Genomic DNA, 20,857 nt, shown 5'->3' with positions numbered 1-20,857 from the left:
TTAGTCATTTAGATTTTATAACTTCATGTTCATATAATATTTATATATTTTACAGGATATTTTACAGATTTACTTAATAAAATGTCACAGCAGGTCAATAAAGTATCGCTTGAGGGCGTTGTCATCAAAACAAGAAAGCAGTCTGAAGGCAAATTTATGTTGTAAAAAACAGGGTAAAACCATCTTTTGTGTAGGATATACAGCAGTTGATTTATCTTATTGGAAGCTTGGTAAGGTCATTAATTACCACAAAGTCGTTTAGGTCTATCTGATATGCAGGAATACAAATAATAATGAAAAATAATGCATGCCATTTTGCCATTGAATTGTCATTGATTGATAAGCTTACCTTACATGTTTTGTAGTCCGAATAATCAGACCCAGAACAAAATACTAATTTCTGACATGATCATGTCTGAACTGTTTCTATTCGAAATCTTGATGCCAAATTGGACAAAAGAAGCACATGGTCCTACTTCACAGTTTTTAATCCCCTATTTATGTTGCGTGAATCACTCTATTGAGTATTTGGATAGGGAGTCCAGTACGGCAGTAGTTTCCCGATTTCCAAATTTGTATCTGGAAGCACGTAAAACACGCAAGAATTGTCGTATGTTTTAAACATGATTTTTATCTTCAAATGGAAAAATAAATTATGATTCGAAGAGATTAAAGATTAATCTTTCTAACTGTATGATGTTTTTTCCAAAAAAGTCTGTATAATCCTAGATCAATGCGATAAATACGGTGTACCTTCAGAGCAACAGATTAGCAGTAGATGCATTCGTCGCCATCTTGTCACATGAGCTTCCGGATGTGACAGAGTTTTTGGATCACATCTCATTAACCCCTGACCTAGTCCAAAATCTGAGATTATTATGGGATAGACAAAAGAATTCCCCATCCGGCAATAGTAAACAAATGCCTGTTGATAAAGCATGAACGGTAGTCAAAAGCAATTTCTGAGGCACCAAAATCAAGGTAATTTTTCCCGATTTTTCTTATCAAAAGCCTTATAATTCGGTTATAAAGAGTCCATGAAACCTATATGAAACTGGTATTAGATTAAATTATAGACTTTCATGAAGAAGTTGGCCAAGTTGCAGAGCAATAGGAGGTTGCGGTAAAATGCGAACCATGATTTTGTACAGGGAGGTACTGTGGTAACATGCGAAGTACGGGGAGTGTAGCGGTGTGTTAGCGGTGCATGCCATGTGCCTTGTCGGGTTGACGCCGGGTGGTAGATGTAGCGCATTATCGGGTCTTGAGGGCAAGGATAAAATGAAGAAGGCACACTTAATACAAGTGATATTATTTTTGTTACTACTTTTAATCATTTCTATGATACTTAAAGAATCTGTGTAATATTTTTTTTTTTTTTTCACTTCCTTTGTATTTTTTTTTTTTTCAATTCTGAAGTTGAGTAGTGTAGTGTCAGATGAGCTTCATAAACTAAAGACAAGAACATTTTGCATGAGGGCTTCAGAGAAATATGAGAACAAAACCACTTCAATGAATTGATATTATTTATGTTACTACTTTTAATCAACTCCAGTATAATAAGAATCTCTGTTCTAAACTTGTTATAAAAATGTTTGCTTTTTTTCCCGCATAGGCCCGAAGTTTGGGGTGACTTGAAAAAAGAAAAAAAACACACACAACTGCACTTCATACTATGTATTCATATGTTGTTACTTTTTTATTCAATAATTGTCAATATGATATTAAAATACTAGTTGTCTTTTTTAACTCCCTTTCCAAATTTTATTAGATTTCAAATAAATTTTGAGACAGTAATCGACATAATAGGGACTTCGTTGCACACATTCCAGTTGGTCGCGGCGACAGACACAAAACCTGTACGCACACAACTTTAATTGAGCATAACTTCACTATACTGCAAGCTATTGAGCTGATTTAAAGACTGTTGGTTTTCTCGTTAAATTCTCTTTCCAGTGATACCAAACTTGATAAGGTTCGCTTAAAAAAGGCAAAAAGTGCCGGACTCCCTAATTTGGACAAGCGGAACAGTTTTGACAGGCCCTTTGTTTACCTCTCTGTTTGTAAACAAACGAGGAGGTCGAAATTGTCCTCCTCTGCGAATACGAAAGGCAGCGTAATAGTACGGCACTAGTTTTGTATTAAAGCCATATTATAACATTTGCTGAGGAGAACGCCCTCAAAAAAATTTTAAATTCTGGTTTTTACACGATTGTAATGTACTTTATAAAGATACTCTGTCTACCTCTCTGTTTGTAAACAAACGAGGAGGTCGAAATTGTCCTCCTCGGCGAATATGAAAGGCAGCGTAATAGTACGGCACTATTAAAGGGCATGCCATGTACTACAGGTAAATTTAGTAATTCTTGGCCAAACTCGAACATTATAAACACTATTGGCACCGCGATAAACACGCACAGAGATGCGAGGCACAGTAGTCCGTACAGAAAAAAGCATACACGCGACGCGCCTTACATTGCGTGTACACACGCTTAGTACGCTACATGGATGCACATACGTTCCTGCTTGGCCAAGAAATACATTACCTGTAGAGTATAGTAGTAGTAGCAGCAGTCACACTGCACAAACTTATTCCATTTATCTACACTCATGCACTGTACAAATGTAATCCAAAGTAGTCTTTGTGGATCACGATATACCGGGCACCATTTACCTATAAATTGTCATGCACTGTACAAATGTAATCCAAAGTAGTCTTTGTGGATCACGATATACCGGGCACCATTTACCTATAAATTGTCATGCACTGTACAAATGTAATCCAAAGTAGTCTTTGTGGATCACGATATACCGGGCACCATTTACCTATAAATTGTCATGCACTGTACAAATGTAATCCAAAGTAGTGTTTGTGGATCACGATATACCGGGCACCATTTACCTATAAATTGTCATGCACTGTACAAATGTAATCCAAAGTAGTCTTTGTGGATCACGATATACCGGGCACCATTTACCTATAAATTGTCATGCACTGTACAAATGTAATCCAAAGTAGTCTTTGTGGATCACGATATACCGGGCACCATTTACCTATAAATTGTCATGCACTGTACAAATGTAATCCAAAGTAGTCTTTGTGGATCACGATATACCGGGCACCATTTACCTATAAATTGTCATGCACCTGTTGTTGGTTGGCAACTTCTTTCTAATCACAATATGTGACAGTCCACGGCGAATGAGCCGTAAATTCCTCCCCCGGTCAATTTTGTTTTATTTCGTGTTTAAAAAATAAACATCATAAACTTAAAAATGGTATATCATTTGACTTCAAATGATATCCAGAAGCGGGGTTATGGTTTGTTAAACTTTGCTCCTTCAACAAAATTATAGCTTTTTACGTTTTTACATGTGTCTCTTTTTCCACATTGTTGGCAATAAATGTCAAACAGTCATAATTGGCGGTCATTTCAAATCATCCCCAAGTCAACGAGGTTTAAGAAAGTTCTCTCGTTGTTAATTGTTGGTTATGCCTGTACAAAATACAATGCCTGGTAATCCACCACTTGAACAGGATTTAGCAATATAAGCAAACAAAGACCAGAGCTATTAAAAGTTCTATAGCCGTCTAAGGTAGAAGCTTATTATCCACTTCAACAATAGCCTGAATAGGATTATTGATTAGTTTTTGACTATCGAAATGAGACGGATGTCGGGCCAGCTTAAGTTACCGATGAATATGACCTTCGTACACATTTTACACTGTAATACAATTTAGGGAATTTACGGCTTATTTGTGCTGCCGGGTCACATATAGGCCTATCTATGGTGGTATGGTACTCATTATGATTTCACAGCACATGTACAGTATGGTACAGTTAGTTTTGCGTTAAAAACGCCAGTTTTGCATTAAAAACATGTATGTTGTATCTACATGTAGGCATATCAGGGGATTTCCGTTGCATAAAAATGCAAGGGTACTGTATGTAATTCAGTAAACACTGATTAATGCTGCTGTATTGGGCCAAGTAAAATCAATATCTACCTCGCCCTCATTGATTTTTTTTAAGATTTTCATATTTTTTTTGTTATTTTAATATTTTTCTTATTTGCTCCCATATTGTTGTGATGAAAAGATATAATGTTAAGAAGTTCTTGGTTATCATTTATAAACATTGCAAACACTTCTTCAAGCTAGGGGTAGGGCTTTGGGGAAATAACAAAAATATTAGGGGCTTCCTGTTTTTATGATGTGTTGACAAAGCTTTTGCAATTGCAATTTTACACAATTTAAACTAATAGTAAATTTGCCAAAATAAGGGCTTAAATATATAGAACTCCATGTTAAACGACCAGTGGAGTTTCTTTTAGTTAAAATGGACAAAAAGTATTCTCTGCAGTTATTAATATTATTTCAACATTTTGGGTTTATACTATGAATAACAAAAAAAATTAAATATTATTTATTATTTATTATTTGTAAACAGTTAGTGATTTTCCAAAACTGATAGTGCATTTGCACTCGGTTAAGGTGGTACTACACCCCTTGATAAATTTGTGACTATTTATGCATGTTTCTCAAAAACTAATAACACACTGGTAACAAAAGTTATATAATATTATGGGGAAAGGAATCCAGTTACTACGATAGAATTGCAGTGACTCAAGACAAGCGGTACGTTATTTATGATAAGAAAAGAGGTAGCCTACCACTAGAATGTTCCTTATTTCTTAACATTATAATGAACCACTTGTCTTGAATCACTGAAATTTCGGTGAAGTAATTTGATTACTCACCCCTATAATATACACAACTTTTGTTACCATTGTGTAGTTATTTTTTGAGAAAAATGCAAAATTAGTCACAAAATTTACCAGGGGGTGTACATGTAGTAGTTAGGACCACCTTAAACATGAAACGTTTAAACGTTGACACCCCTAGCTACAATTATATAGTTTATAAAATTGTATAGTTTATTTGCAGTATAAACTGTATAAAACATTGGACACACCAGGAGCCAAAACTTGGCAACCATGGGGTAAAAAAAGCTCGGCTCCTGCTTAATACATGTATATATTGTAAGCCTTGGTTCTATATGTCTTGTCTTCGGTACATTGTACTTCAACAAATCCGTGGTTCAAAACCATCCTGGAGAAATTCCTTCTTTCCTTCCCCTTCGCCAAAACGCCTATGCAGTGGCGTAGTATGAGTCGTCTTATTGGGTGGGGGGCACCAATCATAATTGGTGGCACCGGGCTCAATTTTTCGGCAATTTTCCTGTGATTTCTACATTTTTTAATCAATTTGAGGGGGGCATGTGCCCCTATGATGCTACGCCACTGAGCCTGCAGGATGTTAGGGTTAATGAATGACACGACCCCCTGCTCGCACCTGTAAACTTCATGCAATTTTTTTTGCTTCTCATTTTTTCAACACTCAACAGATAAAACAAGGCCAGTGTACGTACCTATGGCAATATATCAGATATTTCATTGGAGACATTTTGACATAGGCTTGGTCTGATAATTATGGAGGAAAGCAATAGCAACGAAGGTGAACTTTTCTGCTCAAGAAGTCACGCTGAACGCTCATTTAAGAAGATGCAAGGTAAGTGTACTACCCTATAGTTTTAGGCAAAGTTCTTCAGCGGTCTACCCATTTGGCACCGCTTACTGGTAAACACCAAAGTGGCCTTGATTGGCTAATTGAAACATGTCGTCATCACAGCAGCCCCTCATTCGCCGATCAAGCTGTGTAGCATTGTGTGACCTAGTTCTTTTTACGTGATAATTAGGTTGAGTGGTTGGACACAGCTGAAAGACCTTGCCGAATACTATAGCGCCATTGTACTTGACATGTAATAAGATTCTTGTAAGGCCAAGAAAAAAAAATTGTTTGCTTGCCCTCAATGGAATTTTCACAATTGGGTCGGTCGGTCGGGATTTCTTTTTTTTTATTCTTCTTTTTTTTTTTCTAGTTACTAGCAAACTCTACTGTTTGTATTAATTAAGGCTCAAAATATGAAAAATAATACATTTTTGGTGTCAAAATGAATCAGCTAACATTCCAAAACAACTAAAATGTGGAATACAAGCTCTAAAATACTTTTTTTTTACCTCTTCAGAATGCAAAAATTTGGAAAGAAAAAAAAACTTTTTCCAGAATTTCCAAAAATAGGGTCGGTATTCTTTTGTACAGTAAATAGAAAAAAAAAGTTTTTCCGATTTCCAAAATTAGGGTCGGTCGGTTGAGGGCAAGCAAACATCTTTTTTTTTTTTGGCCTAATCACAGACAACCCTCAAAACTTACAGAAAGATTTGAACTTGAACTTTAAATAAAGATTGAATTAATAAATGAATCAAAAGAAAGAAATAATGTCTGTTTACTAATCAACAAGCCCAATCAGAAACAATTTAATGAGATTTCTTTTCTCTCTTAACATTACAGGTTACTTGAACAGAAAGCAGTTGACAGACGTTGTCTTGATAGCCGGTAATGTGAGAATCCCAGCTCACCGTCTGGTGCTCAGCTCTGTGTCTGATTACTTTGCCGCCATGTTTACCAATGATGTACAGGAAGCAACACAAGAGGAAATTGAAGTGATAGATATTGATCCTACAGCCTTAAAAGCCTGCATTCAATACATTTACACTGGTAGGTTGTTTACCTGTAGCACATTTGGCTACCGTTTTTATGTCAACCATATCTAGGCATTAAGGGCTCATTATTGAAGTTCCCTTACACAGGAAGGTGTGCGCCATCCTGCAGCTTTCCTGTGGTAGCCTTCTTTTGTTAAAATCCTGGGCAGGGTGTATCACTGATGCATATAATCCATCCGTTTTGTGACCGAGCTTTCCTGAGGCGCGCGCTTAGGGAGGGGAATCCTGCCATCTTTCTGTGTGAAAACGTGGTAGGGTATTTCAATATGAGCCCTAACAGAGCTCTGATAACTACATGTAGGAGATAATGCTGACAAAACTTCAGCCTGGCACAAGTGACCTGGGGCCTTGAGGGAGATTTTGGAATGCCAACCGAATTCAGCAGTTTGAGACATTCCAAATCTAACATTTTTCATCAAAAAACAATGAAAAAATAGTAGATGATTTTGAATTTCAAACAAAATGTCCCAATATGGACCCAAATTATGTAAAATCCAACTGGATTTCATTGTTTTCTGCTGGATTTTAATATAAAACACACACAAATAATTAGTACCTTGATTGGACATAAGTTCAATTGGAAATGAGATAGCAATGGCATCTGTCACGGCACACTGATACCCCCCCCCCAGTGATTGGTTGACTGCTATAAGTAAATCAGAAGTGAGCACATGCATATTAGCTATTATTCATTTAAACAGGAAAAATGTGATTTGACAAATTCAAAAAGTACATGTATGTGACAGTTGATTATTAATCTGTTAAAAGTTTTGGTGTTCAGGCCATTTTAATTCGCAACAAATATTTTTCAAGTTCTTTCACATACACACACCTCACACACACCCCACACACACACCCCACCGTATATTGTTATCTATATAAATAAAAGGAAGGTTGCCCATCTTGTGCACGAGTGTTCTCCGAATTGCCTAGACTTTCGGCTTTGATTTAGTGGTATATTGATCGGGTACATATTGCCATTTTTCCATTGGACATTCGTTTTTGCAAAAATTGATGGTAACTAAGAGAATAACATAAAAAACTGTCGTGTTGCTATGCAAAATCGCATGCAGTGGCATTGTGGGTAATAAGGACAGTGTGAACCGAGTAATAATATTTCCATTAAAAAACCATACGCAGAGCAACATTGCCCTGTTTTCTGCCAATTGCGAGGTGGCCAAGATGTGATTCAGGCTATCTAGATGCACAACATCGCGTACTTTAAGAATGATCTTACGAGCTTTTTGCCCCTACGCAGAGCTACGCACCCCATTTTCCGCCACTGCACCGAAGTTGGCAGCCAAGAGATTAATGCTACGTCGCGTGAATTGTATTATTTATTCTAGGCCTATGAATCGTCGTTTAGTTTTACAGCCAAATTCATACGGGAGATTGAGGAATATATGGGGAACGCATTGCACTTTATTTGGTTGAAAACGGTCAAGACCAAGAATTGGCCTCAAAATCAGTGAAAATATGGTTAAAACCGGGTTTTTCCCGGATTTTTGTTGTCAAAACTCAGCGGTAGCGCGTACCGTAACTAACTGGCAGCAGCGCGTTGGCGTTAGTAGCTCAGCGTACTGAGCAATGTGACGCGCACCATACGCAGAGCAACATTGCCCTGTTTTCTGCCAATTGCGAGGTGGCCAAGAAATGATTCAGGCTATCTAGATGCACAACATCGCGTGACTTTAAGAATGATCTTACGAGCTTTTCGCCCCTACGCAGAGCTACGCACCCCATTTTCCGCCACTGCACCGAAGTTGGCAGCCAAGAGATTAAGGCTACGTCGTGTGAATTGTATTATTTATTCTAGGCCTATGAATCGTCGTTTTAGTTTTACAGCCAAATTCATACGGAGATTGAGGAATATATGGGGAACGATTGCACTTTATTTGGTTGAAAACGGTCAAGACCAAGAATTGGCCTCAAAATCAGTGAAAATATGGTTAAAACCGGGTTTTTCCCAGGATTTTTGTTGTCAAAACTCAGCGGTAGCGCTGCACCGTAACTAACTGGCAGCAGCTGCGTTGGCGTTAGTACGTCGGGCGATTGAGCAATGTGACGCGCGCACGGGTGCATAATACGCACAGACCAACTTTCCGTGCCCGAGAAATAGAAAAGAAAAGAAAGGAAGACAAAACTGAAAAGGTAGGCCTATGGACGGGTCGGGTGTGGATTATATGCATGGTACTGGATTCGGTTAAGAGATTACCCGCCAAGATGATAAAAAATCGTGAGGATATGAGAGGAAAGAAGGAAGCTAAAAATGAAAGAATAAATAAATAACTCATGTAAAAAAAACTAAAATAATGAGAACAGAATTAAATAGATAAAATTCAAACGGGAAATCACAAGCTAAGCAGGAAATATGAAAAAGGGAATAAAATGTAGAAAAAAGCCAAAACTAAAAGGAGAAATGTAAGAAATGGTAGATTTATAAAATAATGCATGGGAACGGGGCTCAATAAATGAATAACATGGAAACAGAAATCACAAGCTAAGCAGCATGGGAACAAAATAGACCTTTGCAAAAGAAACTGAAGAGAAAGAAAGGAGCTAAATGAATTTTTTTTTTTAAAAGAAGATGACAAAAAAGGTACGGGTAGGCCTATTATACGGGTTATGGTTACAGTAACTAAATGAAATGGGAGCAAACTAAAGAGGGAAAGAAAGAAACTAATCCGGAAAATTAAGGGAAAAAAGAAGTTAAAATTAGAAACTAATCAGGAAAAATAAGAAAAATAAATAACAACTGAAGGAAACGGGAAATCACAAGCGAAGCAGCTAATATAAATGAAGCTATAAAGGGAAACGTATAAGAAAGGATAGATTTAGAAAATAATGGGAATGGGGTTAGGCCTAGATAGATAAATAACATGGAAACGGAAAATCACAAGCTAAAGAGCATTTTGTTTTAATGGAAACAAACTAGGCCCGTGCAAAAGAAACTGAAAAGAAAATGGAAATGCAAGAAGGGACAGGTTTAGAAAAATAAAATTTACCTTTCAATGATTCTACCTTTGCAGTAATTCCTCCTGTTTTAGTGATCGCTCCCATTTACTCATCTAGCGGGGACCCGCTAGTTTATTAATATTTTAGTAATTTGGTATGATCTGTGTGATGTGATCTTTTCTATTCTTCAGGTGAAGTGCTCTTACGTGATGATAATGTAGAGAATCTGCTCTCCACCGCATGCATTCTTCAGCTATTAGAGATTGTGGAAGCTTGTTGTGGTTACCTGGTGAAACAGCTGCACTCATCTAATTGTCTTGGTATAAGGTCATTTGCTGATGCACAAGGTTGCAGTGATCTACTTAGAGCTGCACACAATTTCACTATGGTATGTATAATTGTATGGATACATGTATAGAGGTAGTCATTGTGACGTCAACGCCGCCATCTTGTGAGTACGGAGTGCCTTGTTCCTAAGATCACCGCGTAATCGGGGGCGTAATGTCTAACGCATGGCATGCAGAACGGCAGTACCCACAAGATGGCGGATCCCAAGGAAAAGGCTGACGGCCTCTATACCAGGTTGCCAAAAAAAGCGGGGCTGACAAATTTTAAAATATTTGTCTCAAAGCTCGCGCGCGCATTTGTAAAATCATGAGATTTAGAAAAAAAGAAATGCAGAAATTTTTTTTATTTCAAATTTTTTTTTTTTTAGTTTTTCCAGAAAAATTCGGCAAATACCATGAAAAAAGTCGGGAATAATAAAAAGTTGTTTTCAAACCACTCGTGAGCTTTGAGACAAACCATTATTTTTTTTGCCTAATCATATGTCAATGTCACATCTGTTAGCAAGCATTTTTAAAATACTTCAGTTCATTTAATAAAACAGTTTCAAAGATATATAATGATCTTGAATGTAAAAATGGTTGCAATTTTCCTGTGGCCCAATAAAAAAAACGTTTGGGTAAGAATCGATGTGTGAATTGGATAGGAAATTTCAGAGAATTTCAAAAATGGCATTCAAATTTTGATAGGTCTAGTTCTTGAGTTACTTGTCAAACTAAGGAAAACTTTTTAGACATTTTTCCAATAGCTCAAAATCCTAAAATTCTATCGAATTGGTAATTACGTTTTTTAAATTCTCAGAAAATTTCCTTAAAGAAACATGTCTAACTTTGGGCACAAAGATTCGATTTTGGATACAAATGAGTCAAATTAGGCCACAGACTGATACATGTAAGGCTCCAAAACTCTTTCTTGAGAAAATGAGACCACCCACTTTTCATTTAATATATGGGTGAGGAATAGGTTTAAAAAAGGAAATACTCTGTTTAATACAAAGGACATAAAACTCAAAGTATTGTATACATAGATGCAGTTAAATGTTAATTTGTTACCCATCTAATATTTTCTTACCGGTACTTAAAAACAAACTCGCTCAATTTCTTTGAAAAAAAAAGAAGACTTCCATTTTTTCTGTTTTATAGGAACACTTTGTGGAAGTGACACAAAATCAGGAGTTTCTGATGCTGAATGCAGATGATGTATGTGAGCTGTTCTCTAGTGATGACCTCAATGTACCTAATGAAGAAACTGTCTATTATGCCCTACTTGCCTGGGTTAATCATGACATTCCAAAAAGGAGTGAGGATCTAGCCAAGCTGTTGTCACATATCAGACTACCTCTTCTTACACCTCAGGTAATTGTTACAATGTGGACTTGGATCTCCACCATAGGTCTTTAAGCCCTGTGGTTCGTATGCACAAAACAAGTTAGACCAGGGGCCCGTTTCAAAAAGACTTGCGATCAATCTTACGATATCATCATCGTTGGGCAGGTAAATCCTCCTATGTGATTGTGGCCCCTGAACATGTTTAAAACAAAAGTGCCAAAAAGTAAAATAGGAGTTCTGCTGTAAAACATGTCAGGGGCCAATGACACATAGGAGGTTTTTTGCTGTCCATCGACGTCATAATGCCTTGTGAGACAGAGCCCTGGTGTGTAAATATGGCATGGTAAATCCACCACCTTGGTTTGTCATACATGGAGACCAGGGGCAGATTTAAGCGGTGGCCCACGGCAGTGGATTTTGCGTCGGGCCAGTAAACTTTCAACAACACTGGCCCAGTGGGCCACTGGATTTTTGATTCTGGCTGATATAACACATATGAGACAAGATATCAGTGATGGACATATTTACACCCTGGATTTACACAGTTTCTGCTCCATCTGTCACCTGTAATTTATTTCTTTATTTAATGATTTTTCGTCTATTTATATTCTTATTCTTGCATTGCTAGCAAGTTGGAAATATACGGCCGCTTTTTACGGCGATAGTAGGCCTACGTACTTCTTTGAAGCTGTTCGTGCTCTATCTGATGATAATAGCGATACCGCAAATACCGCATATTTGAGCTTTTGGAACTAAAAAAGACAGGGCTACTGATTGAACTTGTGTTAGCGACTACACTCTCTACATTGAGTACATTCAGTACAAAACAAATTAAAATGTTAAGTTTGCTTGACTTTAAGGGCTCGGATCATAGCGACGTTTCCACATATATTTTGTGGGACCTGAGAGCACATCAGACATATCGAATTGCATTTTGAAAATGAGGAATGGCCTTCTCATATCAAATAATTTTGATTTTTTTTAAATTTGCAATATAATACACATTTTATATTATAACAAATGATTAAAAATTGATATAGATTTTTAGAAAATTAGGTGTGTTTTTTTGCAATAGAACATATTGAAAAAGCTGGGCCAGTAAATTTAATCCAGGGCCACTAGATTTGCCATTTCACTGGCCAGTAGAAAACTGAAACCTAATACCCCGTTTACATTGGGCAAAAGTCGTAATCGAGTTAAGCTGTATTTTGAATTATGACAGTAGATTAATTCGTTTGGTGGGTATTTACACTACATTGGCTGAATTCGATTCGAAATTCGCATTCACGAATATCAAATTCGTTTGTTACCAATGGTTACGGCAGGTAAATACGAATTCAACAACGTGTTCGTTTACATTAGTGAAAAGTCGTAATTAATGACGACTTATTCGAATTCACTTGAAATGAATGATGATACAAGTCATCATTGGAATTACGACTTTTGAATTACCATTAATTACGACTGTGCCTGTTAACACGTATGATACGAATTAAGTCGATTACGACTTTAGTGAATTTCATTACGACTTTCGCCCAATGTAAACGGGGTATAAGTCTGTCCCTGATGGAGACCAAAAGAGTATATCAGCAAAAACAATATTGAATGACAATTAGCATCTTCAAAGTAGAAAATATTGAGGCAGCCATCAAATATCAAATATAGGGGTGATCAAAATGAGGTTTTGTATCTAAATTTATATTTCGCCACCAAGATTTGGGGTGGCCCAAGTTTTCTGGGTAAGTGGGTATGGGTAGCTTGCTTGATAGCTAGAAATGAAAGTGTAATTTCCAGCGAGGATTCCTTTTATAAGGATTTAATACTGTTGTCAACATTTAAGTGAATGGGCTTAATACTTTTGCGCACTATCAGCAGATTGCATGATGAGCAGCCAATCATCAGTACTGCGTAGCTCTGTGCTTGGCACATAAAGTGTGTGGTAAGGACCGTCGATGTTAGGATTTTTAAAAATCGATATATCGGTCACTCATTATCGATAATAATCGATAAATCGATTTTCCTCCCAATTTTAGTGACCTGAAAATTCAAGTCACTAAGCTTCAAAAGTTTGAATACTTGCGAATTGCGCTGCCAGCGAAAAGTCGGTGTCAAATCATTCGTGAAAAGATGTTTAAATCATCAACATCACTCGGTCTCATTGATTCTAGAAGTGTTTACATTTCAAAATACGTCTGTACTGACATAATTGCGGCGGTTAACACACTGCTTACGCCCAATTTTTGGATTTTTTTTTTCATTATCGGCAACTCCGATATATCGATTTTCTTCCGAAAGTGATATCGGCGATATTGATATTATTGGATAGCCGATTTTTTTATTATTATCGATTCATCGACGGTCCTTAGTGTGTGGATATTTTAATAAAAAATTCTCCTTTTTAGTGTTATGACATGTGACTCTTACATTTATGATAGACAAGTTAAAGGATACTTCATTTTTCCAATGTCATTGGACTGCGACTACAGTCCGGTGATGACCGCTTCTGACTTCAAATTTTGTATCGGTAATGCATGGTCTCCACTACTTAACCATCATCTGCTAATACCAAGTTGCTGCATCAAATTAATTTTGTTTTTCCCCCAATACCATTTTAATGTTACAGTTCTTAATAGATGCAATCGACACCAATATAATTTTCAAAGGTAATGAGAGCTGTCAACGCCTTTGTTATGGAAGCTATGAAATACCACTTGTTGCCAGAACGTAGACCACTCATGCAGAGTGAAAGAACAAGACCAAGAAAGTCTACAGTAGGAGTCTTGTATGCTGTGGGGGGTATGGACAGCTCAAAAGGTTAGTTTAAAGCATAGCACATCATGTAATATCATACTATAAAGGGAACTGAAAGATTGAAGCCCAATAAACATTTCATTCCATAGCTGACCTCTCTCTCTCTCTCTCTCCCTCTGAAGTGAGGGTCAAAATAACATCAGATGTTTAATAAGAACATTATTATGAAATTTTAAACATTTTTATGACATTTTTAACCCTCACCCTCCGTAACAAAACTGATTTTCATAGTAGGACTTCATCAATTGTTTGGTTTGGTTCCTATCCAGTTTTTAGTGGCTTAGATATTGTTGAGAACCTTTCTTATCTACATTCAGTTTCTCTTTCATGTCAGCGATATACTGAGCATTCATGAGCAGTCCATGAAATTACAGTGTCTGAATTGCTAGTGATTGATGGAGAAGCACTAAACTATATTCATAACCTCATTAATAAACGCGATGCGTGCGATCCAATCATCTTTTATTATTTGTGAAAAACGCGAACGCAAATCGAGGTCATTAATATCTCACAATTGACCGCAAAATGCGTAATTGTTCCAATGTCGCACACAATTGACTTCTGCGTGCGCCAGACATGCGTCCAACGAACTGGCGCGCTGGCTGCCATATTTGGATTATGCGCGCTACCATATTTGCACAGATTCTGATACGCACTTTTTGTTATTGGTCGCTTTTCTTTTAGCCTGATCGATTTTGGGAAAGGGAAGATGTAAAATTGTTTATTTTACAAACTTTTGAGGAAACTTTTGTGTTATTTTGTAAAGTTAAAAGATCAAAGTGATTTATGAATGAGGTTAATAACTTTGCATCGGTTATATATAAGGCATTGTGAAAAATCTAAACATTTTGCTTTGGACCTCGGAATATCCTCGGTTCCAAAGGCAAAATGTTTAGATTTTTCACAATGCCTCCAAATAACCGATGCGCAGTTATTAACCTCTAAATAGCTGCAACAACTGAATTCACAGCAGAATTTGCACAAGAGTATCCCGTCTCGCATTTGGTAATTTGGGCTGAAATCAAATTTTGGCATCTCAAGGTATTCGTACAGACAAATAACAGAGAGTATTCAAGATCTGTAAAAAAAAAGCATTTTGCAAGTATGAGTTTGTCATCAGTATTTCATATGTTGTTAATGCTGTACAATATTTGGTTTTATTTCAGGTGCTAACAGTATTGAAAAGTATGACTTGCGCACTAATACGTGGGGACACGTAGGCCACATGAGTGGGCGAGATTGCAGTTTGGAGTTGCTGTGATAGAGGATAGACTATATATAGTAGGAGGTAGAGATGGACTCAAAACACTCAACACGGTAGAATGTCTCAGTCCTAAAAGCAAGACATGGACTATGCTGCCACCTATGGGTACACACAGACATGGGCTAGGTGAGTTAATAGTATATGTTTCCATTATACATTGAAACACCGTTGAAAAACAATATTGTTGTTTACTTTTATTGTTTATGGTACACAGACATAATTTGTGGGTTGTTTTTTATGTGTGTGTCAAAATTTCACACAGCATGTTTCTTGCAATATCATTCCAGATGAGTGAGAGTGCAAAATACCTAATATAGGTGTGAATATATGCTGGGGAAATACCAGAAATTGCGCCGATCTGACAATTCCCCCCTCCCCCTCAAAAAAAAAAAAAACATTGGATAAAGTAGTAGGTGGTTATGCATTCTGCACCCCAACTGGCAGTTTGTCGGTTTGTACTGGTGTACACCAAATTTGTTCTCCTGTATTATCTGGTCTTAAGTTAATATCAGTGCAACATTGGACAGTAAAAGCTTGCAAATCCAGAGTAGGATTTTTATATTGTGTCTAAATTGTGTTATTGTTCTCCAAATTGGTCTTGTATATAGTAGGTTGCAATGATTGGGGGGGGGGGGTCAATCCCTGGTTCATCCTGTCTGCATTTGACAAAACTCAATCATGTTGTTCTGTTTGCAGGTGTTGGTGTGTTAGAAGGCCCTATGTATGCAGTAGGAGGCCATGATGGCTGGAGTTATCTGCCTACAGTAGAGCGATATGATCCACAAAGCAAACAGTGGAGTTATGTAGCACCAATGTCAACACCCAGAAGTACTGTGGGAGTAGCTGTACTAGACAGAAAGTAAGTGATTATCATAATGGATGTATAACTAGTTCCATTAAAATTAAGGTTCACCTCCAGATGGAAGATTCTACTATAAATGGGAATCAAAACTGTATTGTTGGGCAGGAAAATTTTTGTATGTGCAGCACTTCATTTTTTTTTTTTTGAATTAAAATCTATGAAAAAGCGGGCCCCAGTTTAAAAACCTTGTGCAAATTACAGTCTTATAACAAAAGACTTTATATAACCATTGAACCAAGCAAGGCATGGATATTATAGAAGAGGAAGTAGTGCGGCCCAATCGCTTTGAGAGGAGAGATAGGCACTCTGGTCTGAACATCCTGTGTTTGTCCCACTTACCTTTTGCTTATCCCTTATTTTTGAAAGCAGTTCCAAGAACAAGTTTTTTAAAAACATAACAAGCACAGGTTGTAACAGATGTTCCGCTTCGGTTATTCAGCATTGAAACCAAGACATCTATATAAAAAGGACTGGATAAGAGAGATTGGGTATGCATGGACAGTGATTTAAAACCATTTACTATATATAATGAAAGACAGAGATAAAAAGACTTTATCGCGTCTGACGTCATCAACCTCAAGCAGGGTTTGTTGACAAGTGTCGTGATGATGACTTGCTGAATGCAGCGGTATAAACCGAGCCCATTATTGTTAATTTTGCACCTTCAAACATACAAACCATCTCAAAAGTTAGGTCTTTATAGTAGGAAACTTTCTTTCCCTGAGGCACCATGTCAACAATGCCAAGAAAAGTTGCTTTTTGCCTTTTAAAAGTACATAATTTTTCGCTAATTTCTGCTATTCCTTTTCTCGGATCGGCACCAGATATATCGACCTTACTTTTACGCGCTATTAACCAATCAAGGATCATAGGGAATTTGATTGACAGACGCGTCAGACGCGATAGTCTTTTAGTCTTTTTATCTCTGTCTTTCATAATATTTGTATAAAATTTGTTTTTACCTCAGGTTGTATGCAGTTGGAGGTCGTGATGGTAGCTCTTGCCTTAAAACTATGGAGGTGTTTGACCCACACACAAACAGGTGGACTATGTGTGCATCAATGTCTCAAAAGCGTGGTGGTCTTGGAGTGGCAGTGGCAAATGGATGCCTCTATGCTATAGGAGGACATGACACACCTGTCAGTCAACAGACATCAAAACAACTTGACTGTGTGGAAAGGTTAGTGCAATGGGCAATGATAGTAGTCCCTCCCACAGAGTCTCTGTCATGTTATCGTGTCGCTGATGGGAGCGCAAAATAGTGTCCCGTATTCGCTTAACAGGGCGCTTAACAAAGTCATTTTTGGTGGGCGCTTGATTTTTACATTGTTTAAGCCTACAATACATAAAAAAGGGGCAAAATATTCATTCATTTTCATCATCAGTGTGGATGTTTCCAACCATGTTTCAGATTTGCTTGGGTACATGGTAGTTCGTAAACAAATATCACAGCTTGCTTGTGGTAAAGTAACTGGGTGGGCACTTATAGGGGCATGAGCGGTTAGTGGAATGAATACGGTACATGTAACTTAGGATTATGGCATAACCATGAAGTTGTTTACCTTAGAATTATGGCGTAACCAAGTAATGGTTTATCCTTAGTGTAAGAGAGCACAAAATACTAATAGGATTAGAGTTAGGATTAGGGTTAGGATTTAGGGTAAGGGTTAGGGTTAGGATAAAGGTTAGGGATAGGATTAGAGTTGGGATTGAATCATCATCACATCGGCACCTCATTTGACGATCAAGCTGCGTAGCATCGTGTGACACAGGAGTGACCTAGTTCTTTTTCTGCGATCAGTTGACAATTGGTACTGGCGGTGCGAAAGGTCTTTGCAACAGTGTCCGAAATAAGGAAAATATGGAGGTTATCGCGAGGATAACTAAAGCATAAATTCTGCTTGTCCTCAAAACATTTTGGTTGTCCCCAAAATGTGTCATACTTTTGGAGGTAAAATATAGTGGTTGTCCAGGGGATAAGTACATAGCTCAATATGGTTGTCCCCAGTGATTTTTGGACAAGAATACAAGAGGATAAGTGCTTATTTCGAACACTGCTTTGCAATATAGTGTAGCCTCTTTAAAATGGCTTGTGATTCACCACATAATCACAGGACCAGGAGTCGCTTTGTCCAGACTTCTGGTCCAGACCTGCTTATTTCCAGGTTTGAACCAGTTCAAATATAGCTGTAGTTTACAATAAATATTTTGCAGGTATATATTTTCACAATATACATGTATCATTGCTACCCACACACAATTGCTTGGAGACCCATGTATCAAATTTGCTAAGTTCAAATTTTACAGTCCACTTTGACTTGATCCCTGGTGATACTGGTACCCGTGTACCCGCCTGTAAATTATACAGGGTACACATAAAATTACCCCAAAATCCCAGCCTTAGTATATTGTACTCTTTACTTTTAAGACTTTTTATTATTTATCAGAGAATACCCAAAAACAGATTGATTAATTTCTGAATAAGCATTTCCCAGGTAACACACTGCATGTATGTAACCTATTCCACAGATATGATCCTAGATCGGATTCGTGGTGCACAGTCTCCTCCATGAATTTCTGTCGGGATGCAGTTGGTACAGCGGTTCTTGGTGGTCGGATATTTGCTGTTGGTGGATATGATAATACAAGTTACCTGAATTCAGTGGAATGTTATGACCCACAATCTGGAGAGTGGTCAGTGGTAAGTGGTTAGGGTTCGAATTTGGCTGTATCGCATAGCAGTTTGCTCCATATTTTGAAGTAATTGCTACCCAATTCTGCATTTGTATAGCACTTTTTATAATGCTTTAGTATATGGAAGTATCCTGATTATGATGAATTAGCCAAAAAGTGCTATGCAAAATTTTTTAACGAATTTGAACCCTGGTAAAGTAGTTACTTCATTGCTTAGTATTTGTTGCGTCCGGGGTTGCCAACATTTTTAGCCCATTCCACGGGTGCATAGCACTTTAAAAAATGTTGAACAAATCGATGTAAAATCAGCCCAAAATTGTAGTTTTCAGAAATCTATTTTAGAGGGCATGTTGAGATAAAATTGTTTCTAAATTATATTATGCTGTAAAATTTATCCAAAAATTCAGGAAATTTGGGTGAAATTAGGTTTTTTTGTGATTTTTGGGCAAATTGAGCATTTTTTTAACCATTTTTGGTGCAAATTTGGTAAAAATTCAAAAAAACTTTTAAAAACCATTCCTAGATATTTTTATCTACTTTTTAAAAATTTTTAAAAAAATTACTCAAGAAATTGTTTGTTACGGTGACCGAACAAATTTGTACAAAAAACACCAACGTTTTTTGGGTGATTTTCTCCAAAACTGAGCATTTTTGTCCTCACAGATGGATTCACCAAGTCAATTCCATTCTATTCCATTCAAAATATGTATACTTTTATATACTTTAGACCAACAATTTAGGTTATAAGGTCCAAAAGTTTCCATAATTCGGGGGTGTCGATTTCAAATGGAGTCAGCCATTCAGGTAACCCCATTTAAAATCTACTCCCCCAGTGTGGAAGATTAAGGTCATGTCTTCCATAGGGGTGTATGGATTTCAACTAGAATAGCCCAATGCATTCAACTCACCTCTTGTCCCTGGTTTTTGTTTTGCCAGATATCTCAGCTGTGCACTGGTAGAGCTGGAGCATGTGTGGTGCATGTTCCTACAACGTGAGGTACACTAATTCTTCACTAGGATTAAAGATGCGACAAGAAGTTACCCGGATCAAATTGGACCATCTAAGTGTTCCTCAGCTCTGTGTAGTGTCATCAAACCATGTAATTTGTAATGTGTACAGGAAAGCACCGCAAAGTGGATCATCAGTGCCGTGGATGATGTGGTAAACATCCATTCATAATAGGTAATTCAAGTTGCAGCCTTATGATATATAGTGTAGACTATATTTAAAGATAAAACATATATATGCCCGATTGGCACAAGTACATTTTCAGAGTATATTGCACATTATGCGATTATAAAAATAACATACGCAATCCAATTGGCAATTGCCAAGTCTAAAAATATTTGAAAATATGTACTTCCATGAATAGCACTGTTTATGCACTTGAATTCTGGAAATGATAAGCTTACCATTTTCTAGTTGCATGTGCCAAAAAAGCAGATCACAAATTATGACACTTAATGTGCACATCTAAATTATCTGCAATTATCTGCTATTATCTGCTAAATGGTGCCACTTCTTGAGGTCAGGCCAATATTACACGTTATTATTCATATCAGACTTCCGAGTGATACAAATGAATTTGTGTATCGCATAGTTCTGTCGCCATATAATATTTAAAAACGGTATGTGCAGATGACGTGGGTGCGTGTACATTTCCCTGATCGGCTTTACACTCGCACTAAGTTTTCACTGAGTAAAATCGGTAAAATTTAATTAATTGGTACCAAGTTAATCTGATCAAAATAATGATATTAAATAATATTGATGAATAGCTTATTTTTTTGTTTTATACAAGGATATATTGCACTTGATACAAAAATATTTTTCTATCACACTCAGAGCCATTCAATATTATATGAATACACATTGTATTTTTTTTTATGACATATATATATAATTTGGTTCACCTCTAGTTCGGTAGTGACGCCAATGCTCTTTTCGGGTTGCACCACAAGTGTGCCGACAAA

At 37.1% G+C, this 20,857-nt stretch overlaps 1 protein-coding gene across 1 annotated transcript; it reads left to right on the top strand.

Annotated features, from left to right (window-relative positions):
* Positions 1-69: 69 nt before the first annotated feature.
* LOC140160520 (kelch-like protein 5) lies at positions 70-20,157 on the top strand. Its single transcript, XM_072183757.1, is given in 13 exon segments — positions 70-230; positions 5,409-5,572; positions 6,413-6,619; positions 9,771-9,967; positions 11,067-11,279; positions 13,876-13,938; positions 13,940-14,066; positions 15,230-15,295; positions 15,298-15,453; positions 16,024-16,186; positions 17,157-17,369; positions 18,719-18,890; positions 19,820-20,157. Coding segments are annotated over 12 exon segments (1,716 nt in total). The 5' UTR covers positions 70-230; positions 5,409-5,493; the 3' UTR covers positions 19,880-20,157.
* Positions 20,158-20,857: the final 700 nt, after the last annotated feature.

This window comes from Amphiura filiformis, chromosome 9, assembly GCF_039555335.1.
Source record: "Amphiura filiformis chromosome 9, Afil_fr2py, whole genome shotgun sequence".
NCBI classification, from domain to species: Eukaryota; Metazoa; Echinodermata; class Ophiuroidea; order Amphilepidida; family Amphiuridae; genus Amphiura; species Amphiura filiformis.
This window is presented reverse-complemented; position numbering and strand designations above follow the sequence as displayed.